General features: G+C 39.3%; 1 protein-coding gene and 1 pseudogene across 11 annotated transcripts in view; both read right to left on the reverse strand.

The window, feature by feature from the left end:
* The window catches only part of LOC122730830 (UDP-glucuronosyltransferase 2A1-like), a 235,081-nt gene that overhangs the window by 48,536 nt on the left and 161,696 nt on the right, over positions 1–24,849 (reverse strand). The window contains exons 1-3 of one of the 11 annotated variants that reach the window (XM_043970314.1): positions 8,973–9,260; positions 2,291–2,296; positions 427–865 (exon numbers count right to left, since the gene is read on the reverse strand). The exons of 6 other annotated variants lie outside the window; for them this stretch is intronic. In XM_043970314.1, the coding sequence (XP_043826249.1) occupies positions 427–865; positions 2,291–2,296; positions 8,973–9,251 (724 nt within the window). In that variant the 5' untranslated portion in view covers positions 9,252–9,260. Of the gene's footprint in view, positions 1–426; positions 1,189–2,290; positions 2,297–8,527; positions 9,261–24,849 lie in introns of those variants that run through there. 4 more of the 11 variants (XM_043970312.1, XM_043970313.1, XM_043970305.1 and 1 more) reach the window with 4 other exon arrangements.
* LOC122730893 lies at positions 2,897–6,560 on the reverse strand (annotated as a pseudogene).

Genomic DNA, 24,849 nt, shown 5'->3' on the forward strand with positions numbered 1-24,849 from the left:
AAGCTCAAAGTTTCCATGCCAGTCAACTAAGGCATTGGTTCATGAGTGGCCACGTACCTTTAGCTTAGTCTACGTTCATAAAAAAAGTCAATAAAAAATTTTCAAAAATCCTCCCCTCCCCCAAATAAGCATATTTAGCTCTTATTATTATGAACCTCTTTTTTTTTTTTTGGTTTGTTTTAAAGATTCAAATGTTAGGTCATAAAGTGCCAGCAATAGGACACACACACACACACACACACACACACACACACACTGCATGGTTAACTAAGTCATTCTGTTAAAGAAAAGTTCCTATTCTTATCAGAAATACCAACAAAGAGACCTTATAATTTTAAATACCAACCCATTTATCTTGAGATACATAAGAAATTGTAGTGGTTGTATATTTGTGATATATAAAGAAAAAAGGAAGCACAAACTTACCTAACACATCACTGTAAAACTGATTCCAATCCTTCACATCAAAATTTTGAAACCAAAAGTCAAAGTAAATGGAGAAAACCATATTTTTCACCCTCTCCATGAATGTCATCTTGCCCGTCAATCCAGTCAAAGGTACAGGCACATAGGAAGGGGGGGATGGGAGTCCTCCACAGTATTTTTCATATGTATTGCCAGTAGTGAACCTAAGAGTATAGACAATAGGTATTCCAAGGATCTCAGCTATGAGCTCACCACAAGGACTAATAGTATCTGCAACAACAACCTCATATCTGGCTCCCTTCAATTTCTTCATAAGCTTCTTGTTCAAAACAACACTCTCACAAAGCTGTTTGATCAGCTTTGAGTATTCATAACCCATGGCTTGCATCTTTGTAGCATACTCCCAAGCTGAAACTCTTGGTAGGTCATATATCCATTCCTTAATCCATTTATCAAAAGAACCAACAATAACTTCTTTAGTCAATGACACAGGATAAACTTCAAAGTTGAGAAGAGATGATTTGGTAGGATCAATAAGAATGAAGGCTGTGGATGTGAGCACAGTGACTTCATGGCCCCTCTGGGCAAGCTCATCCAGGATGGTCTTAATATTTATCCAGTGACTATACTCTGTAGGCCACACTAGGATTTTCCCACAGAATCCACAGCTAAAACAACACAGGTGTAGAAGCACAAGAGTTGCATGCCACTTCTCAGATCTCATGGTTGTGCCTTTTAGGAACCACTAGCTTCCTCCTATCATGTGCTACAGTTATATTTTGGAATGGATTGCAAAAGAAGTTAAAATGTAACTGAAATCTCTCAAATCCTTACCTAAAAAGAAAATATTTATACGTAGTCTGTTGCTGATGGCAAAAGAGGAGGCTGATTTGGCAAGAAGTCAATGCATGTCATACACGTTAGTGTCAAAGTAGGATATTTATGTAATTTCACATGTTTTCAGTCCAAAGATGGATATTTACTTTCTTTATTGCCTGTCTAGTCAAAAGGTTTCTTTAGGTAATATGGAATGGTTTAAATTACTAAGTTTTTGTTTTGTTTTGTTTTGTTTTTTCCTTTTTTTTAGTTTCTGTAAAGTGTTTATTTTGGGGTTTTGTGAATAGTTGGTTTTGTAGTATTCCAAAGGAAATAAATTTTACAATTTTTAGAATATGCTTGTCTGAATCAGTGCTATAATATTACAAATGTTTTCCCAGAAGGACATCCTGGAAATGAAAAGATGTCACATACCAAAATCCTATGATACAAATGTTGCCAAACTGATATTTCTGTGTACAAGAATCAGTAATAATAAATTTTAGTATTTAGAAATCCTAATACAATTTCAGACTTTCTTTACTTTTACTAGTGGCTTGTGTCTCCCTATATGGGGAATAGTAAGTTCTTTAAAGTCAGGATTACATTGTAATAATTGCCTTTTGAAATTCATGAAGGCTACCCCATATTTTTTTTCTTTTTATCAACCTACCCCCTTTATATTTTATGTAATATATAAAAGACAACCCATTTCCTTAGACTTCAATTCTTTTGCTTTTTGTGTCTTGTTGACTAATTTTTTTTTAGTGAGGCAATTGGGGTTAAGTGACTTGCCCAGGGTCACACAGCTAGTGCGTGTTAAGTGTCTGAGGCCAAATTTGAACTCAGGTACTCCTGACTCCAGGGCTGGTGCTTTATCCACTGCACCACCTAGCCGCCCCTCTTGCTGACTATTAAAGGTGTTAAACTAGGTAGATCTGACCTGGCAAATAATGAAGACTCCCCAAATTTTGTAACTGGTAACAAGAAAAACAACTGCATTTAAGTACTTTATGGAATAAAGTTTGTCAGAATGATTCTGAAGGACTTTTAACTGGTAGTTGTTGTTTTTTTTTTAAATGAAGGTATGGAAACTGTTGCCTATATAGAAAACCAAGAGAAAGTGATAGAGGTTTTTGGAAATTGTCATATTTATCTGTGATATGACATCTGAAAGATAGTTTTCAAGATAATTATTTAAACAAATACTATAACTTTGGGTAAAAGAATGGAATTAATAGTATGTTTTAAATTTTATTTTAGCTACTTAATTTTGGGGCCTCAGAAATTTACTTTTATCACATTCCATTCTGAGGATAATTCCTCAAAAGCCATTAACATTTTTTGGGGGGTGAGGCAATTGGAGTTAAGTGACTTGCCCAGGGTCACACAGCTAGTAAGTGTCAAGTGTCTGAAGCCGGATTTGACCTCAGGTCCTCCTGACTCCAGGGCCGGTGCTCTATCCACTGCGCCACCTAGCTGCCCCAGTCATTAACTTAAAAACTTTAGGTTCTTGGAAATATTTGTTAATGGTATATATATATATATATGTATGTATGTATGTATGTATGTATGTATGTATGTATGTATGTATATGCATGTGTTGTTTTAAAATTTTAACAATTGATCTAAACTTTTAAAAGCACATATAAAATTAATTTTCTTCCTCTGTAACTTCTTATTCATCATCACCCTCTTCAACATCTTGTTGATCTTTTCTTATCCACTGGTAGGAATCTGCTTTCCTGTTCCAGATATACACTTGGCAGAAATAGATCTCTGAAGAGGGGATTTTGAGTTTGCTTGAACAATACCTAAACCAGATGAATAGTCAGATCTTCGTCTTCATCAATTTTCTGTATATTTTGATAGGCAGCAGTGTAGCCTTCTAAAGCTTTGCTATGGAATAGCATTTCAATTGTTATAAATTATGAAAATATATTCTTTAGATCCTTTATTTTTTGCTTTTCAAAATTGTCAATAGTTTCTTCTAGAAGCCGACTCGTTCTGGTGACATCCATTGTAGCTCTCTGTAGTTCGGTTTCTACCTGTGATATAACATGCCGATCTGATGGATTCCGTTGACGTGTCCTTTCTAGTTGAGTTAGCTGCTTAGCTTCTCGATTCTTTGCTGTTAGGGTTGCTTTGAGATCCTCCCGTTTCATTTTCACAATAGTTCCATAAGTATTCAAAGGTTCAACTACTTTGGCTTCAAGTCTTTCAACCTCCGCCTGCCGGTAGTCCTGAAGTTTGGCAAACTCGTCTGCGAAGTTATTGAGGCCATGTTTGAGGTTGGACGTCTCAGTGGAGGCATAGGCGTTGATCTTTCTCACCAGGAGGTGGTTTTGTCCCGCAGCCAGACCGTTTTGCGCTCGTACGCCGCAAAGATCTGGCACAGCTCCCCTAAGTGCTTCTCCCCTTTGGAGACGGCATAGTGCAGGTGTCTGGTCTGGGCGTCCAGGCTTTCCAGACTCCGCCTCAGTCTGTCGCCTCGCAAGAGGCCCGGGACCCCCGGGAAGGAGTCCGCAACGGGCCCTGAGGTGGAGCCGCCGCGGCATGCACCGGGACTGGAGCCCGCGTACCCGCCCGCGGGAGGGAAGGAGAAATTATTAAGCTTTTAAAAGATAACTGCATTTCCCCCACCCTTTTCTTTAATAAGAACACCTTTCATAGTGAAAGGGCATGACTGATGAATGAGTTTTGATGCTCCTTTTCCTAGACTGAGTTGATGGAGTAATTGACTAGCAATGGCCCCTTGGTATGCCAGAGAACAATTGATGATGAATTCTTTAAGATAACTTTCTATAGTTCTTATTGGATTAGAGCAGGTTGGGATCCAGGGAAAACCAATTTCTGATCCCAATGAGGGTGCTCTTCATGGAAATTCTTTATTTTTCTTTCTCTATCACTTGTGGTCTTTAAGACCTGGGTCTGATAGCCTTCCCATGATTATAATGGGCTTGAATTCTTGCACTGTGACCTGACATATAATAAGTTCAAGGACTGAAAGAATTGGGCACATACTCTTCCAAACATCCCAAGTGATCTCGTTAATAATAATCTTGTATGGGGGCAGCTAGGTGGCCCACTGGATAAAGCACCAGACCTGGATTCAGGAGGACCCTGAGTTCAAATCTGTCCTCAGACACTTGACACTTACTAGCTGTGTGACCCTGGGCAAGTCACTTAACCCTCATTGACCCACCAAAACAACAACAACAATAATCATCAATTATGGATATTCTGCTAGAACTGTTGGCAGTTTGTCTTGGTTTTACTGGGCTTTAAGATAATTTTCCATCACTCCAAAGGGCATCTGGCCTCACTTACACATAGGGTGGTCTCTGTAGTTATTCCTCATGTTGTTGGATATATTCTTACTGGCATATTCATTCTTGTTCCACTGGGTCTACCAACACCTTTTATTGTAGGTAATATGTCAGGCACACCCTTTGGGACTGCATCTCATAAGATTTGGAGTCTTGTTTTGTAGGAACTACAAAATGACAGGCAGTCTAAGAAAGACTCTAATGCATGCACACACAGAAGGGTCTTAAGTATTTGGTTGAACCATTCATTCCATACCATCTGTTTGTGAATTGCAGATGGAAGTACAGTAACACTAGAATTTGAAAATCTGCAATAAATGCTTGAGAGGTGAGAAAAAAAAATTTTACCTTTGAGAACCATGATCTGGGTTGTCACCTCACATGCCCTTCATCAAAGTTTATGAAATTGTGACTCTATACTTCTTCCACCAAGAAGTACTTTTTGCTTTTTGATGGTGTATTCTTGCTCCAAAATCCTGATCTATTTCTTCAGGTGAGAAAGCTGAGCAACTAACCTCTTCCAAGCCAGGAATTTCTTCTAGCTTCGTGGCTTTCAACCACCCTCATTCTTTTGTTTGGTTTTTGTTTTGTTGTTTTTTTGTTTTTTGCGGGGCAATGGGGGTTAAGTGACTTGCCCAGGGTCACACAGCTAGTAAGTATCAAGTGTCTGAGGCCGGATTTGAACTCAGGTACTCCTGAATTCAGGGCCAGTGCTTTATCCATCGCGCTACCTAGCCGCCCCATTCTTTTGCATAGAACTCTAAAAAATAACTAAAACAACTGACCCTGTAACTTGTAGAATCATTTCCTCATTCCTTTTCCTGGTTTCTGAGAACTGACAAGTGCTATTTCCCTAGTTTACTGTGTAGGCAAGTTTTATATCATGTTTAGAGAGTCAGCCTTAGAGAAGAGGCATTGCTAGAGGGGGTTTCTTCACCCTGGAGTTTCCTCTAGTGAAGTCATAGGTCCTGCCACTATTCCCATCCATTCTGCAGGTACTGTCTGAAACACATTCTGAAGGATATTCTTTAAATAGAAGTACAGTGTTGCCTGGTCTATTCCATTTCCCCCAGGACACATTTAGACTCCACAAACATGCTATGCCTCCACAGATGACCTGGAAAGCATGGGTGGACTACTGCTGAGAAAATAGTAGAAAGAATATTGGTTTGATAGTCTAGGGACACTGTACCAGCTTTAACAATGAACTGATTTGACATTAAGCAAAGAAATATTTCTAAGGCTTAAATTTTCTGGAAAATGAGTAGTGGACAATATGTTTGATATAAATGTCCACTGCTATTTTGTATTTCCATAATAGCTGATGAAATGTTCTGTTCCTCATACACACATACAAACTCATCCATATACAGACACATAAAACTACATATCCTATGTATACAAACATACATGCATATACATTATATATAGCCATATCTTTTATATATCTGTATGTGTATTTATATATCTCCTGAAATTTTAAATAGAAAACTATATATGTATTTATGTACCTAAACATAGGTTTTCTTTTTTTTTTCTTTTTTCTTTTTCTTTTTCTTGGGGGGGGTGGGGCAATGAGGGTTAAGTGACTTGCCCAGGGTGACACAGCTAGTAAGTATCAAGTGCCTGAGGCTGGATTTGAACTCAGGTCCTCCTGAATCCAGGACCACTGCTTTATCCACTGAGTCACCTAGCTGCCCCCAAACATAGGTTTTCTAACTAACAAATATGTCCATATATATACAGAGTGTCTCAAAAGTCTTAGTGCAAGTTTAAGCTTTGATAGTTATAAACTCATATTTTAAATATTAATCGCTTAAAACTTCACTAAGACTTTCAGAATAACCTGTATGTAAACATATACATACAATTCCTAAATAACAGACACCCACATATGGATATGTGGATATGTTTGCTTCCATATATAATAAATACATGGATATGTTTACTCTTTACATCTTCTTCCAGTTGCTTCTTCAGTCCTTCCATTGCTAATTTAAGTGAATTGACACTTCTTGGAAGAGAACACTCATAAACCTCCATTCATATCTATATTGCTATGGATAGGTCTTTTTTCCTTAATTTTTATATCCTGAATTCCTTGGCCTTCCCTTCATCTTGGGTAGAATGAATATTCAGACTTTCAAGAAAAAGGCTCTATTGTACTCCAGGGTGAATACATTAAACCTTTTCCCATGATAATGTTCAGATACTTTGTCTTCCCTACCTCCCCATTCCCCCTGCCACTGATGCAACTTTTTTTTTTTCCAGTTTCAGTATTATTTAACCTTATGCCCATAAACTACTAGGAAGATCTTTTCTTCTTCCAAAATGATGATGATAATTATCCTAGCCTGAATGAAAATTGTTGTTATTTTTTCAATGATTCTAATTCCTGTAAAGAAGATGTTTTATGCATCATAAGCAGAAAGAGGAAGATCAGGTACCGGATTCTACAGTGGCTCTACTGTACTGTCAGCCATTTAACTTAAAAGTCTGGGCACAAGAAAATTTAAATATCCTGATATTTGTCAGAGATGGAAGCTTCTCTGTATAAAATGCAAAAGTTGGGGAGCCATCTTTGAGGATTCAAACCTCTTGTCCATCATGGATTTGTCATCTCTCACTAGCTGCTGTGAATAAGACCACAAGCCTTTGTTATGTTGAGAGAGCTGTTGTAGAAAGTCGAACTGAGATGAGCCTGCAGAACAACTCACATTATCTCCTCTTCTCTAAGAACTCTGCTCATTGCAAAGGAAGTGTCTGACAATAGATATGAACTCAGGTTTTCATGACTCCAGGCTGAGGGAGCTACACACTGTACCACCTAGCTGCCTCAAAGTTTAGGGGCATCTAGGTGTTGCAGTTGATAAAGCACCTGCCCTGGATTCAGGAGGACCTGAGCTCAAATCCAGCCTCAGGCACTTGACACTTACTAGCTGTGTGACCCTAGGCAAGTCACTTAACCCTCATTGCCCCCTTCCCCGCACCAAATAATTCATTTAGAGTAGGGATTCTTAACCTGAAATTCATGGGCCCCCACAGATTTCAGGGGCTGGCCTATGAACCTGGATGGGAAAAATGCATCTTTATTTCACTAACCCCTAACTGAAATGTAGCATTTTCTTCAGTTATGAATTTGAAAACAGTGCCTACCTCATTCTGAGAAGTACATGGTTTTCACTAGATTTGTCCAGAATCCAAGGCAAAAAATGGTTAAGAATCTCTAATTTGAAGGCCACTGCTGGTTAATGTAAGGAAGCAGTGTAGGCAGAAGAACCTATTTCCCTTTTATCAATTATTTCTTCAAATAATCCTAACTAAAAGTGAGAAGGAGTAAGAAGCTAAAATCATATCTATGGCTCCTACCAGGACCTTGACTTTTCAGATTGGATTAGTACTATTGGAGTCAGCATCCAGCTACTGGTAGTCACCTCCATAGACCTATTAGAAATCACTATGGAATGAACTTGCACTGGTCAGGGAAAAGGGAAATAGTCCACAATAGGTATGCAAGAATATTGGTTAAGAATATTTCCATAAGGATACACAAAACAAGATCAATTCTTCTTTTTAAGAAAAGGCACACTCAAAACAAGGTCATCCTCCATTTAAACAAGACAAGGTAAATTCCCTTCAAATAAAACTAACAAGACTAAGTAGATTCTGGAAACACCATCCAGAACAACAGTAACTCAGACTATAGAAACCTTTTCTCATGTAGTTCTTGTAAACCTGCTTTTCCCCATTTTATATTAATTGAAATTTAAGATCATGAGCAAAAGTTAGACAGATTTCATGGATAACTAAGTCATATTGACTCAAATTTTCCATATCTGATTGACTGCTGACCAACATGATTGCCTCAGGACATTAAACTCCTGCTCTTTTACAACCTTACACAAAAGCCACTGAACAGGTTTGACATGTAAACCATAAAGGGACCACAGACTTACCTAACACATCACTGTAAAACTGATCCCAGTCCTTCGTATCAAAATTCTGAAACCAAAAGTCATAGTAAATGAAGAAAAGCATATTTTTCACCCGCTCCATAAATGTCATCTTGTCAGTCAATACTGTCAAGGGTACAGGCACATAGGAAGGAGGGGATGGGAGTCCACCACAGTATTTTTCATATGTATTGCCTATGCTGAATCGTAGACTATAGATAAAGGGTACCCCAAGTATCTCTGCTATGAGCTCACCACAAGGACATATAGCATCTGAAATAACAACTTCATATCTGCCTTTCTTCAATGTCTTCATAAGGTCTTTGTTCAAAACAGCACTTTCACATTGCTCCTTCACAAGCTTTGAATAACTGAAAAACAGATCTTGCATGGCTGCACCATATTCTAATAATGAAAGTTTTTTCATCTCATAACTCCAAAATTCAACCCAGTCTTCAAAAAATGAAGCCAACTCCTCTGGACTTTTTGTTACAGGAAAAGTCTCAAAATGGAGAGCTGATGAATTACCAGCATCGACAAAAACAGTAGCTGAGGGTGTCACCACAGTCACCTGATGGCCCCTCTGTATGAGCCCATCCAGGATGGCCTTTAAGTTGATCCAGTGACTATACTCCATGGGCCATACCAGGACCTTCCCACAGGACCCACAGCTAAAGCAACACAGCTGCAGCAGCAAAAGAGCCGAAACCCATTTCTTGGGCTCCATGGCTATTCCTGCTTTACAAACTACTAGGTTCTCTCCATCATGAGTTCCTGATTATATTACCAAAGGAATCAATAAAGGTTAAAATGTAACTTGATAGATCTAAATTCCTTATCTGAATAAGGAAACTTTAATCTTGAGACTAGGTTCAAGGAAACCTTAACTAGGCAAAGAGTCAATATGTGGCTTAGCTTTAGTGGCAATGGAGGATACTTAGTTGGTATTAAAAGATGCTGGTTTCCACAAAATGTTAACATTCCTACAATCATACTTTTTGTTTTTTTTGCAGGCAATGGGGGTTAAGTGACTTGCCCAGGGTCACACAGCTAGTAAGTGTCAAGTGTCTGAGGCCGGATCTGAACCCAGGTACTCCTAAATCCAGGGCTGGTGCTTTAACCACTGCGCCATCTAGCTGCCCCCCCCATCATACTTTAACCAGGGATTGTAAAAGAGTTTAATTGCTCTGAGTTTAAATAATTCCACTGTTTAATATTTACACTATTTCATTCTTTGAAGGCATACAGATTTTGTTCTGAAATGAATTCCAAGATCTCTTAACTGTCATTGCTATTAGATTTCAGGGTCGGATCTAACAAGCATTGTCCTCCCAGAAGTAACTGAGAAAGTTGAGTCAATGATTGCTAGTTCATCTCAGCTGGTCTTGTTGAGTTGAGTGTGGTTGGGATCTTTAAGGGTTCAATTTCTGATCCTACTCAAGGAGCTCCTTTTGGAAGATCATCTTCAACCCCTTCAATTCTTGTGGCTTTTTAGACCAGGGTCTGATATTCTTCCCGGTGATTAGTATGGTGCATAAGGTCTTGGGTTCATGGACAATTGACTGTGACCTGGCATATAATATAATAGGTTCAGTGATGAGAAGAAATAGGAATAGACGCTTGTAAGGATCCCAAATGATCTCTTTAATAATTTCTCTTGTTGTATCAGTACTTGATATTCTGCCTGCAATTTGTCTTAATGTTACTAAACTTGAAGATACTTTTCAATCATCTCAAAAGGCATCTGGCCTGTATTCATACTGGCTCACTTTTCTAGTTCCGCTGGGTTTAACCCTGGCCTGAAGCCAGTTCATCCAGAACCCCTTTTGACTTGCATGCCTAAAGAGTTGACCTGATATTTCTAGGTACTACAAAATGAAAAGAGTCTGAAAAAGACATTCTGCTAAGGTATGCACACACAGAATGGCCTGAAGTGCTTGGCTGAACCATTCCACACCTTCTATTTGTGAGTTGTAGATGGAAGTATGGCAAATCTAGATTTTTGTGAATTTGAAATAAAGACTTAAAAGGTGGGATAAAACAGAGTTTTTTCTTTATTTGCTAACTTCTGGGTTGTCAGCAAACATGCTCCACATAAAAGGTTATGAAATTCTGATTCTATACTTTTTTCACCAAGAAGTAGTTTTCTTTTTCCGGTTTGATATTGGAGTCTTGCTCCAAAATCCTAATCTACTCCTTCGTGTGAGAAAGCTGAGCAACTAGATCTTCTCCCAGCTAAGGAATCCCTCATGACCTTCAACAGTCATCACACTTTCCCAACAGGTTTGGGGCATTTTTGCATAGAACTCTAAAAAATAACCAAGACAACCTGACCCTGTAACTTGTAGAATCATTTCCTCATTCTTTTTCCTGATTTCCAAGGACTAACAAATGCCAGATTTTCTTACTTTACTCTTTAGGCCGTGTTACATGGTATGGAGAGACTCAGCCTTGAAGAAAGGAAGATTGATGTGCCTCTGGCTCATATAGGATGCATATTCCAGGCTGCTTCAGCCTGGAAAAGTCACTTTGTTCTAGGTGACTACATCTTTAAGTTCTAAAGAAGGGGTGTTGCTAGAGGGGCTTTCCTCAACCTGGGGTTCTCTATCCTAATGAAGTCACAGATGCTGACACTATCCCTATCCAATTCTTCAGGTACTGCCTGAGGCTGTAAAAAATTGAGGAGCTCAAAGTTTCCAGTCCAGTCAACTGAGAAATTGGCTCATGAGTGGTCAGTGTACCTTCAGCTTAGGCTATATATTAAAAAGTGCCAATATCAAAATTTTACAAATGCCCCTCTCTCCCAAATAAGGGAATTTAGCTCTTATTTTCATGAACTTATTTTTTTTTTGCTTTAAGAATTCAAACTTTAGCTCATAAAGTACCAGTTATAGGGCACTTACATATATTTCATAGTTAACTAAGTCATATTGTTAAAAATTTTACATTTCTTATAAGAAATCTCAGGAAAGCAACCTCATAACTTTAAACACCAACCTATTTTTCTTGAAATACATAAGAAATTGTGGAGTGCCTGTATACTCCTGACATATAAACCATGAAGGAACCACAAGGTTACCCAACAAATCACTGAAACTCCAGGGTGAGGAAATCCCCTGTGCCTTTTCCTTATACATTATGCCACATGTACCTACATAATAAACTAGGAAAACTGTCACTTGTCATTCCTCAAAATCCAGGAAAAAGAATAAGCAAATGATTCTACGAGTTTCATGGTCAGGTTTTCTTCATTATTTTGGGGGGTCCTATTCAAAAAATACCTCCCAAGCAGCTGGGAAAGTATGAGAACCATTGAAGGACATGAAGATAGCAGATAGTCCTTGCTGGGAGAATTGCTCAGCTTTCTTACTGAAGGAATAGATCAAGATTTTGGAGCAAGAATCTACCATAAAAAAAGAAAAAAAACTACTTCTCTATGAAAGAAGTATAGACTCAAAATTTCTTTCTTTTTTTTGTGGGGCAATGAGGGTGAAGTGACTTGCCCAGAGTCACACAGCTAGTACGTGTCAAGTATTTGAGGCCAGATTTGAACTCAGGTCCTCCTGAATCCAGGGCCAGTGCTCTATCCACTGTGCTACCCAGCTGCCCCCAGACTCACAATTTCATAACCTGGGATGAAGGGCATGTTATCTGACAAACCAGGACATGGTTGTCAAAGATAAAATTTATTTTTAATCCTACCATTTAAGCATTTATTGGAGGTCTTCTAATTCTGGTGTTGCCATACTTCTATCTACAGTTCACAAACAGAGGGTATAGAATGGTTCAAGCAAATACTTGAGAACATTATCTGTGTGTACACATCAGCAAAATAGATTTTTCTGATGCCCTGCTGCTTTGCAGTCCCTACAAAATATGGCTCCACCAAAGGGGTGCCTGAGGTGTTAGCTCCTGTGAAGAGCATGGGTAGACCCAGTGGGACAAGAATGAATATGCCAGTATGAATATTTCCAGTGACATGAAGAACAACTACAGAGACCACCCTATGTGTAAGTGAAGCCAGATGCCCTTTGGAATCATGGAAAATCATCTGAAAGCCCAGTAACATAAAGAAAAACTGCAAATAGTTCTACCAGAATATCCAAGACTACTAGTATTGGAGGTTATTATGAATGAGATCCCTTGGTATGTTTGGAACACATTGTTTATATGTCAGGTCACAGTGTATGAACTGAAGCCCATGATAATCATGGGAAGACTATCAGGTCCAGATTCTAAAGGCTCCAAGGATCAGAACAGTAGAGAGTTTCCAAGAAGAGCACCCCCAGTGGGATCAGAAATTGGCCTTTACTGGATCAGTTCCTGCATCTGTACTTTCAAGGACAAAGACATTCATCAGTCATGCCCTTGCACTATGAATTCCCCTATTTACAAATATACATATATATATATATACATACATGCATAAATACATATACATATATATTTCTTTTAAAACCTAAGTAATCAAAACTATTCCACAGTTCCTAAAGAAGCTTCTTTATTAGAGGGCAATAAAGTAAATGTACTCCTTTGAACTGCAGACTTTTGTGAGATTAGTTAAATGTCCTCGTTTGACACTGAGTTCCATGACGTGCATTGAGCTCTTGCCAAATCAGCCTCCTCTTTGACTTTAACCATCAGCAACTATGACTAAGGGTTTTCTTTTTAGATAAGGACTTGAGAGATTTCAATTCAGTTTATTTATCAATTTCTTTCATGATATAACCATAGCACACGATAGGCTCATGGTTCCTAAAAGTCACAACCACGAGATTTGAGAGGTAGGTTGAAATTCTTTTGCTTTTGCAGATGTCTTGCTTTGGCTGTGGGTCCTGCGGGAAGATCCTAGTGTGGATTACAGAATATAGTCACTGGATAATTATTAAGACAATCCTTGAATGAGCTTACACATGGGGACTATGAAGTCACTGTGCTGACATCCATAGCCTCCACTCTTATTGATCTTATGAAATCATCTGTTCTCAACTTTAAGGTTTCTTCTGTCACTGTCTAAAGAATATGTTATTTATTTAAAAAAATATTTTAGGTAATGGTTGTATGTGATGCCAAGACAAGGACATATAGCATCAGAAATAACACCTTCATATTGGCCTTTCTTCAATGTCTTCATAAGGTCTTTGTTCAGAATAGCACTCTCATACTGCCGTTTTATAAGCCTTGAATACTTGAGAAGCAGGTCTTCCACAGCTGCACCACATTCTAATGGTGAAAGGTTTTGCAACTCATTAATCTCAGTCTTTAAAAATGAAGCCAAATCCCCTGGGCTTGTCTCCACAGGAATTACCTCAAAATGGAGAGCTGATGAATTATTGGCAGTAACAAAAAGAGTAGCTAAGGGTCTCAGCATTCACCTCATGGCCTCTCTGTATGTACCCATCCAGGATGGACTTTCAGTTGATCTAGTATCTATACTCCATGGGCCATAAATCCCCAATGGATAGAATTTTTCTTTTTCCTGTTTGATGATGGAGTCTTGCTCCAAAATCCTGATCTCTTCCTTGTGGTGGGATAGTTGAAGGACCAACTTTTCCCAGATAAGGAATCTCTCCTAGCTTCTTGCTCTTTAACAACCTTTCTACTTTCCCAACTGGTTGGCAGGTATTTTTGTACAGAACTCTAAAAATAACCAAGACAGCCTGGCTTTCTAGCTTATAAAATAATTTCCTCATCCTTTCTCTTGATTTTCAGGTGCTAAAAAAGGACCAAAACTTTCCTGTGAATGGTTGGAGAGCTTGTCTAAAGAAGTACGTTTTAGGTCTTTTGCCCAAAGAAATCATGGAAGGGGGAAAGGGACCCACATGTACAAAAATATTTATAGCTGCTCTTTACGTGGTAGCAAGGAATTGGAAGTTGAGGGGGTGCCCATCAATTGGGGAATGGCTGGACAAGTTGTGGTATATGAATACAATGGAATACTATTGTGCTGTAAGAAATGATGAGCAGGAAGAGTTCAGAGAAACCTGGAGGGTCTTACGTGAGCTGATGATGAGTGAGATGAGCAGAACCAGAAGAACATTGTACACAGTATCATCAACATTGAGTGTTGACCTACTGTGATGGACTATATTCTTCTCACCAATGCAATGGTACAGAAGAGTTCCAGGGAACTCATGATAGAAGAGGATCTCCAAATCCAAGAAAAAAAAAAAAAGAAAGAAAGAACTGTGGAGTATAGATGCTGATTGAACCATATTATTTCTTTTGTTTTGGGTGCTGTTGTGTTTTTTTTTTTTCTATTTTGAGGTTTTGCATCACTGCTCTGATTCTTTCTCTTGTAACAGGATTAATGCAGAAATAGGATTAATGTTATTATGTGTATATATATGTGTGTGTGTGTATATATATATCTATATGTATATGTATAGAGATATATAGATATAACCTATATCAGATTACCTGCTGTCTAGGGGAGGGGGGAGGGAGGGGAGGGAGGGAGAAAAATCTGAAATTGTAAAGCATGTATAAACAAAAGTTGAGAACTATCTTTACATGTAACGGAAAAAAACAAAATATCTCATAAGAAAAAAAAAATAAATAAATAAATTAATTAATTAAAAAAAAAAAAAAAGAAGTACGTGCAACAAGAATTCTGTAATCTGGAGTATCCTCAGTACCTGTATCTGCATCTGTAGTCTGAGATACCCTGCCCCCCTCTATCAGCAGCAATATGAGATACCTCATGAACAACATATATGTCTCCACAGATGCTTAGCATAGCATAGTCTAACTCTGCCTGATAGCTTGACCACCCATTGTGAAGTGATAAGGTCTCCCAGTTCCTGCCCCCACCTCCCCATTGCTAGTTATATTAAGTTAAAGGATTGATCATCTTCTTTGGCCTTGAGAAAATATGCCTTTTAAAACCTCTCTTGACTGACTTATTTTTGTTCTATCGTTTCCAGGATGGGCTAAATTCTAGCAGTATATATGGGACCCTCACCAGTCATTGTGTGAAGCTTTTAAAATTATACTCCCTCTTGGAGTCCATTAAATTATACTCCCTCTTGGAGGTGCAGTGAACAGAATGCTAAATGTGATCACAGAAGACCTGGGTTTGGACCCTGAATCTACACTTCAGTAGGAATAGAATGAGCAGGTCAGATCAGATTCTTTTAAAGGCCTCTCTTCATTTTCCCAATGACCCTCATCAAGATAGTTCAAGACTAGAGAATACAAATAAAACAAACAAGCAAAAAATCTAGAAGGGATAATGAGGAAAACTGGAGGGCACCATCAGACATGATCTAGTCTAACCCTCCCTCCTTCTATAAGAGAGGAAAGAGAGAACATGGTAGGTCCAAGGTGACACAGTAGTGAGCATCAGCCATGGAATTCAAACCACGTCATCTGACTCCACAACCTATATGCTTTCCCCTTCAGCAGGCTGCCAGCATGGTAGCCTGAGAAGCCAGGGGATTTTGGATTTAGGACTGGACCATGCTTTATAGGGATTGAGCTAAGATGTGAACCATATCCACTTCCCCTATCAAGAGACTGAGGCAATGCAGGCCAGAGGAGGATTATGCTTCCTAAGTGTTGATGGAGTAAGTTTGCTTATTTGTGATTATACCTTGCAAAGTAAATATTGCTGAGTAAAAGCTAATCTGACTATTTGTAGCCAATAGAAATGGGCTGCAAGGGAAACCTCTTAAAATTGAATGAATGACATCGGTGAGGGCTGGAGTCACTTGCCAATGGGTATAGATACCTTTTTAGTACCCTTATGGATATTGGAGTACCCTGGGGAAGGAGTGAAATCTAATACACCAAGACTTCAGGTGGTGGGGGCAGTGTTAGTTTGTGTTACCATTACATTATTTATTTATTTTTTTTGCAGGGCAATGGGGGTTAAGTGACTTGCCCAGGGTAACACAGCTAGCAAGTGTCAAGTGTCTGAGGTCGGATTTGAACTCAGGTCCTCCTGAATCCAGGGCTGGTGCTTTATCCACTGCGCCACCTAGCCGCCCCCATTACCATTACATTTTAAAGCTAAGTCAAGCACATTAATTTCTTTTGTAGGAAACACACTACCCTATAAATAATACATGTGTATTTGTGTATATATATATATATATGTATGTGGCATGAATCTAATGTAGATTATGTGTGTATGTATGTATGTGTACTGTGAGATTTAAAATTGGATATTAGATCATAAATCTCCCCTACTTAACCCTTCCCTTAATTCATCTCCCAGACTAGTAAATGGAAGAAGCTTCTGGTTTTCTAGATAGAGCCTTTATTGTATATAAGGTGTTGTTGATTAGAAGGATAGGAAAACAGAAATACAGTACAAATCGTCTTAAATCTAGGCTGTCTATATTCCTTATAAAAACTCACCAAACCGATTTAGGCCACCTTTGGAGTGAGTCAGACTGTCTGTGCCGCGCCGCCCGGAGTCCCGCCAAGCCGGCAAAAAAGGCTACTCCCGTTCTCTCCCCCCGGAAGTCAAAAAAACCCGGCAGGCAGTCTGACATGCGCAGCAGGCGCACTGTACCTGGCAGGCAGTCTGACATGCGCAGCAGGCGGACTGTACCCGGCAGGCAGTCTGACATGCGCAGCAGGCAGACTGTTCATCTCCTCCCCAAAAGGGTGGTCCTTGAAAAACTGGCGTCTTTCACTTATCCTAACCGACTGTTAAAAACTTTCATATTTTACCACATTTCCCCCCTTTGCTTCCTCAAGAAACGGAATGTTTCCTTGATGGAACAGTAAAAAGAATATAATAACTTTTGCTGACTAATAATATGCGAACAACAATACAGAAAAGGAAGAGAGGAAAGTTTTGTCCAGAGGGGCGATTTTTTTTTTTTCCTCATGAACCGACGCTTTGACATTAGTCTTGCAAAGGGAGAGCCTCTGCAGAGAGTACATGTTACAGATAGTATATAACAGAAAGGAGATAGTAAAAGCTAATAAAGCAAAACAGTTCATATAAAGTCTCTGAGTTCTCTTGTCTTCTTGAAGTGGTAAGATGTCATCAGGAGGAAACTGGATTCTGGTCTGGAAAACTGGATTCTGGACTCTGGTCTGGAAAGCTGGATTATCTTCTTTAACTGTTTGAATTGCTGTATTTTTAAAACCTTAGCATAGCATTGTCAATGATCAAATTAATAAATTCCATTACATTCCCTCCTTTATATGGTTAGACTTGTAATAGAGGGTTGAGGTAGTTATGCAATGTGTAACACTTTTTACCACCATGTGTCTGGATCAAAGCCAAATTTAGTATGTGTTCATGACACCTGAAAATGTTATGGAAAGGTTATCATACCATATCTCATGGTTCTGAGACAGCCAGTGATTGTGCTAGGCCACAGGTGAATTCAACTGAGTGAGATAAAAAGATAAATAAGTTCAGTTAAATTAGGTTAAATTAGGAGGGAGAGAGGATGAATACTGGACTGTGCCTAGTAATTGTGCTCTACATAGTCACCATCATAAGCAAACCATGGACTTACGTATACCTGTCTCTCCTTTTGTTGCACATATATTCTCTCCAGGGCCTGCGTCAGAGTTCACAGCAAGTTAGTCTCTGAAATGATAAGTTTCCATATTTCTGAAATCTCATTAATTTCACCAAAGACAATATGATGGTAAAAATGTGTGCTATGCTGCATAACTGAGAATATATTAGTGATATATACAATAATTCCAAACCATACCCAGAGTATAATGACATATAAATAATAAACGAATGTAAATAGCTGATTATATTAGACATTGTTACATAATCTTCTTTTAGACATTATTACATAATCTTCTTTTAGCAAGTAGACCACATCATCTTATACATGAATTCTCTGGTATAACAGTAGCAGATACTTAAAGTGGTGATTAATTCATCAAAAAGAAATAAGACTTCAATTAGCAAGATTCAATATTCAATGTTTTCAGTGAGGTATCAAGCAATTTCTGGTACTTTTTAGTTAAACAGAACAACATACAAGAGAAAGGAGAAAAATAAATAAATAAAACAAAACTCATTAGAACTCATGGTTCTCTCAAAAAGAAAGAGTAAATAAAAAAAAAGAAGAATTCTGGTAGCTTCTGAGGCCCGATAGCCTCACCCACAGCATATACTTAAAATGTCTTTGAATAATCACTTAGTTTACAAAATTTAGTTTTAAAGAAAAGCAAAAGAAACAAAAGTAAAAAAAAAAACCAAAGCAAAACCAAAAATAAAAAATAAAAAGCAAAAGATTCGCTAAGCACCCTTTTGTGCTCTTAAAGAACTTAAAGGTGCAGTCAATTCCAGGTCTTTTCAGTGCCTTTCAAAAGTCAAAACAAAAACAAAAAAACCCAAAAATTAATAAAATAAAAAAAAAAAAATAGTTGAGGTAGGCCAGAAAACTAGGCCATGTACTTCAGTGCTTTTGCCTGTAGAAGGAAATGCTTGTTAAATTATAAGGTATTTAAGCTGCTAGAGTTTGGGGTATGCCACATTGTTTTAACTGGTTCCCCAATTCTCTGCATGCCAAAGTGGCAGGGGTTTCTGAATTGTCATTGATCTTTCTAATGCTGTCATAATGTTCTTTATGGTAGAAAATGTGGAGTTCTGTAGCATCAGTTTTGTCTGTGCCACTGATTTTCAATAAAGGCTGATTTAATTGATGAACCACAACATTCAGCTGATGCTGCTTAGCAAATGCTACAATTGTATCATTTCCTCCCCACTTTCCAAATTTCTTTAATTCATCAACATATTCTTCAAAAGGGGAGTCATTTACTATAAAAGACTCAAACTCTTGTCTATGGTTAATCATATAAGAAGCAGCTTCTTGTCTGTGTCTGAGATGATTTCTACAGTGACCTTCTAGCTGGTCTGCTAAAGCCCTAAAAAGGCAATTTCCGTCTCCTGATACTTTACGAAGACTGAGTCCCAAAGCATTTAACTGATCAGTGGGATTCTTAAATGGGAACTTCCTGTTTCCTCTGAACTTTCTTTGCTCTTTAACAGTTGCTATCGTTAGGGTTTTTACCTCTTTAGCGTCTACCTCAGGTCTATCTGAAATCTCTTCACCTATGAATGGTGCAGGCTTTATATGAGAGCAATGAATCCATGAGTCTTTTTCACCAATTTTAATGGCGGTAGGAGTTGTCAATAATACCTGAAAAGGTCCTTCCCAGGCAGGTTGAGTTCCACTGGTTCTCTGAAAATTCTTTACATATATTTTATCTCCTGGGTTGAAGTTATGCAATGAAAAGTCTAATGGTCCTGCCTGGACCACAGCTCCTGCCTCATGGAGTTCACGTAGCCTGGTCTGTAATTCCTGTATATAGGAAGCAACAGAAGTATCACCTCCCACCAGTGATGTATAAACTGGGGAAAAAGTTTTAGCTTGGATAGGAGGGTGACCAAAAAGCATTTCATAAGGAGATATATGAAGTTCTCCTCTTGGTCTACTTCGTAGATAGAATAATGCCAATGGTAGAACATCAGGCCATTTCAAATGGGTTTCAGTACATAATTTGCCAATCATACTCTTAAGCTCTTTATTCATACGTTCGACTTGGCCTGAACTTTGTGGATGGTAGGGCGTGTGGAATTTTGGAGTCACTCCCAAGAAAGAGTAGATTTGGGATAAAATCGAATCAGTGAAATGTGTGCCTTTGTCAGAATCGATGCGGGCTGGTGGGCCAAAACGAGGTACTATCTCTTTAAGAAGAATTTTGGCAACAAAGGCAGCTGTGGCTCGGGGGCTGGGAAAGGCCTCCACCCACCGAGTGAGCTGATCAACTATAACAAGGCAAAATTTATAATGTCCTGCTTTTGGCATAGTAATATAATCAATTTGTAAGTGCTCAAAAGGTGTATATGCTAGAGGACGCCCTCCATAAGCTTTGACCTTAAAAGCATACTGATTATAAGACTGACATGTGGAGCAGCCCGAGCAGATTCGAGATGCTGTATTAGTCACACCTGGTGCTATCCAGGTTCTCTTAATAGAGTCTACAATGCCTTGTGTACCAAAATGGCCTTTTCTGTGAACAGAGAGGCATACCTGGTGGTAGAATTTCCGGGGAAGAAATGGCTTACCTTCCGGAGACACCCAGATGCCATTGATCTGTTTCGCCTTAAATTTCTTTTTCCACTTTTCTACTTCAGAATCGTCATAGGTTAGGTTGGAAGGAATATCCTCAGAAGGTGAAAGGTTAAATACATGTTCAGGAGCTTCTAATGCAGCAAGCTTGGCTGCAGAATCGGCTCGTGCATTTCCCTTTGAAACAGGATCACTATTCCCTGTGTGGGCAGGGCAATGTACAACGGCTAGGGAAGAAGGCAGTTTTAGGGCATCTAAGAGGTCCTTGATAAGGTCCCCATTGGCAATAGCCTTGCCCGAGGATGTTAGAAAGCCTCGTTGACGCCAAATCATACCAATAAAGTGGCATATGCCAAAGCCATATTTCGAGTCAGTAAAAATGGTGGCACTCTTATCTTTAGCTATATTACAGGCCTGTGTAAGAGCCACAAGTTCAGCAGCCTGTGCACTAAAATGGGAAGGCAGAGAAGCTGCCCAGAGGGTGTCATAATCAGAAACTACAGCAGCTCCAGTAAAACGGGTTCCCTCTCTCATAAATGAGGAACCATCTGTATAGAGGACAAGATCAGGATTTTCTAAAGGTGTATCAAAAAGATCATCACGGGGTTTTTCAGCCATATCAACTAAAGAAGCACAGTCATGCAACGGTTCCCCCGAGAATGGTAAGTTAGGGAGTAGTGTTGCTGGATTAAGAACTGTGCAGCGTTTTAAAGTGATATTCTCATTACCTAACAGGGTTATTTCATACTTAGCCAGCCTTTGATCTGAAAAGGCTTGTGTCCTGTGACGTAGTAAGAGAGCCTCCACTTCGTGAGGGCATTGCACAGTTAGAGGGTTACCTAGGACCAAATCAGAGGCTTTTTCTACCAAAAGCGCTGTGGCCGCCACTGCTCTAAGGCAAGGTGGCGCTCCAGCCGCTACAGGGTCCAGCTGAATTGAATAGTAGGCTATAGGACGTTGGTTAGGCCCCAGTGACTGAGTCAGGACTCCAGAAGCCACCCCCCTTTGTTCATGCACAAAGAGAGTGAAAGGCTTACTATAATCTGGCAGTCCTAGGGCAGGTGCTGATAACAAGGCCCGTTTTAATTCTTTTATGGCTGAGAGATGCTGGGGATCCAACTGTAAACTGTCTGGAACAGAACTTTTTGTAAGAGCTATGAGGGGTTTAGTAATTTCACCAAAAGAGGGTATCCATTGTCTACAGTACCCAGCTGCTCCCAGAATGGCTCTCAACTGCCTCTTAGTAGTGGGGGCAGAGAGTTGTTGAATGGCCTGGACTCTCTTAGAAGAGACAGAGCGAGTTCCAGCAGCCAAAATAAATCCTAAATATTCTACCTGGGGCAAACACCATTGTACCTTTGTCTTGGAAACCTTGTGTCCTCTCTTGTGCAGCTCCAGCAGTAAGTGACGGCTATCTTCCTGACAAATTTCAGCATTAGGAGAGGCCAAAAGTAAGTCATCTACATATTGTACTAGTGTGGAGCCCTTAAAGGTAATAGAGGCCAGATCCTGCTGTAAAATTTGGGAAAATAATGTGGGACTGTCTACAAATCCCTGTGGGAGTCTAGTCCAGGTCCACTGTCTATTTTTCCAGGTAAAAGCAAATAAATATTGGAAGTCCTCATGTACTGGTATGGAGAAAAAGGCAGAGCAAAGGTCTACCACTGTGAAACATGTAGATTCATAGGGAATTGAGGAAATTATCATAGCCGGATTTGCGACTATAGAATGTCTAGGAATAACATAATTATTAATCGCTCTAAGATCTTGCACAAAGCGATAAACAGGTTTACCATCTGGCCCAGGCTTGGGTTTTTTAACTGGCAAAATGGGAGTATTGCATGGAGAGTGATGACATGGAATAATAATACCCTGGCTTTTCAAAGCCTCAATTATAGGGGTGATCCCTTCTATTGCTTCCCTAGACAATGGATACTGTGGAATGGAGGGGGGTGGTCCCCCCTTAACTTTAAAGGTAACAGGCATGGCAGACTTAAGGAGCCCCACCTCATTAGGGGATGAGGCCCATAAAGACTCAGGAATGTCAGAGGGGATTTTGGATACCTCCCCTGCTGTTCCTTGAGCTTCTGTAAGTAAAATTGGTAATAAATGAACAGTATCCTCTGGCAATTGTAAGGAGACAGCCCCATCTGGAGCACAAGATATGGTTGCTCTAAGCTTGCAAAGGAGATCACGACCTAATAAATTTACAGGGGCATCAGGCATGAGTAAAAATGAATGTTCCACTGTTAAGGGCCCCATAGATACCATGCGAGGATTCAATTTTGCCACTCTCTGGCTCTTTCCTGAGACTCCCACTACATTCAAAAATCCTACAGGTCTACACCCAGCATCTGGTTTGCTTACTAATACTGATTTAGAGGCTCCTGTGTCTAGCAGACAATCATAATAAGTCTCCCCCACTTTTAAGGTGACATGTGGTTCATTACTCTGGGGAGGTGAATGGACTGGCACAAGTGCATTCAAAAAATCTGGATCTGGGAATATATGGCTTTCATTATCTATGTTCCATTCCTCCCCAAGACACCATCATTCCTGTGTCCTCTTCTGAGGGGGGTCTTGGTTACCATTATTCTGGTACTGCCTTTCTGTATTCCTCCAAAAAGATCTATTTCTATTTTGATTTCGCCTGTAATTAGAATTAGAATTTCTTCTCCAAGTCCTACATTCTCTCAATTCATGCCCCTCCTTACGACAGTAACAACACACCTTAGTGTCCTTGTTCCGGTGTCCACATGGCTGACTAGGAATCGCTGGTGCCAGAATGCTCTGTTTAGGGTGATCTGGATCTTCCTCACGTGAGTCAAAGACATAATTTGCAAGTTCCTTAATTCTATCTACTGAGAGATTTCTCCAGTCTGGACATTGTTTCAGAAAGTATCTGCGTATTTCTGGCAGTGAATTATAAACAAATGTGTTGAGAATGATACAGGAATCTCTTAAATCTACTGGATCCAATCTGGTGTACTGTCTAGCGGCCTCACAAAGTCTATCATAAAATCTGTTTGGTCTTTCATTAGCCTCCTGAGGTAGGCTTAAAAATTTCTGCCAGTTTTCCGGTTTTCTAGAGCAAGATTCCATTCCCTTCAGAAGTGTTTCTCTAGCATCTTTTAATCTTTGGAAATCCCTATCATCATTATAATTCCACTCTGGATCCTTTAGAGGCCATTCCACATCGGCCTTACCTTTCGCAACAAGGGCATTTCCTGCTGAGATAATATCTGTAATCTCAGTTGGGGACAGTAAAGTTTCCAAAAGGCAAGTAACATCAGCCCAACTGGGTTGATATGCATTAAATATAGTCCTTAACTGTGAAATTACAGTGTTTGGATTTTTCTCAAAACTAGGGATGATTGATTTCCATGCGCTCAAGTCACTTGGTCTAAAGGGGCTATATTTTCTGACTTGAATTGGCACTCCCTTCTTACTATGTTCTATAGCTTCCTGCAGAGGGAGTAGTTTCTGCTGATCTGATTCTGAACTTGGATCATCTCTAGTAGAAACAGCCATTTTGAGGTCTCTCTCCATATGTGAGAGTTTCCCCCACATCATAACAATGATAATAACAAAAACAATGATAATAACAAAAACAACAAAAAAACAACAAAAAAAAATAAAATCCTTAGTCGTATGAACTATGGATGTGGTATTAAAAGGTATTTCAATTGCAGGCATAAAATTTCTACTTATATTAAACGTATTTTCCCAAAGATTCTCACGTATACTATTATACAAAAAACTTTTTGCTGCCTGAATGAGGAAAAAACCAATAATGTTATGAAGGACCATTGAATAAACTATTCCTCTAAGTCGGGATGTTATGCTGTCCCAATACATTCCGATGAGAAAAATCAAAGGGATGGTAGAATATTCGAGCATCTTGCCCTTTAAACTGGGCTGGCTTTTCTGTTTAAAGCAAGACTTTTAGAGGCTTAAAGTCTTTAAGGGAGATTAGACAAAGGGAAAGTCCGCGGGGGGGGGGGGGGGGTATTTGGAAAAACCACCGAATTAGCCGGCTTATGGCCAAACTAGGGAGGGTGGGAGGGTCCTTAAGGTCCCTTCGGGGTCGCCAAACTGTGAGATTTAAATTGGATATTAGATCATAAATCTCCCCTACTTAACCCTTCCCTTAATTCATCTCCCAGACTAGTAAATGGAAGAAGCTTCTGGTTTTCTAGATAGAGCCTTTATTGTATATAAGGTGTTGTTGATTAGAAGGATAGGAAAACAGAAATA

Source organism: Dromiciops gliroides, chromosome 6, assembly GCF_019393635.1.
Source record: "Dromiciops gliroides isolate mDroGli1 chromosome 6, mDroGli1.pri, whole genome shotgun sequence".
NCBI classification, from domain to species: Eukaryota; Metazoa; Chordata; class Mammalia; order Microbiotheria; family Microbiotheriidae; genus Dromiciops; species Dromiciops gliroides.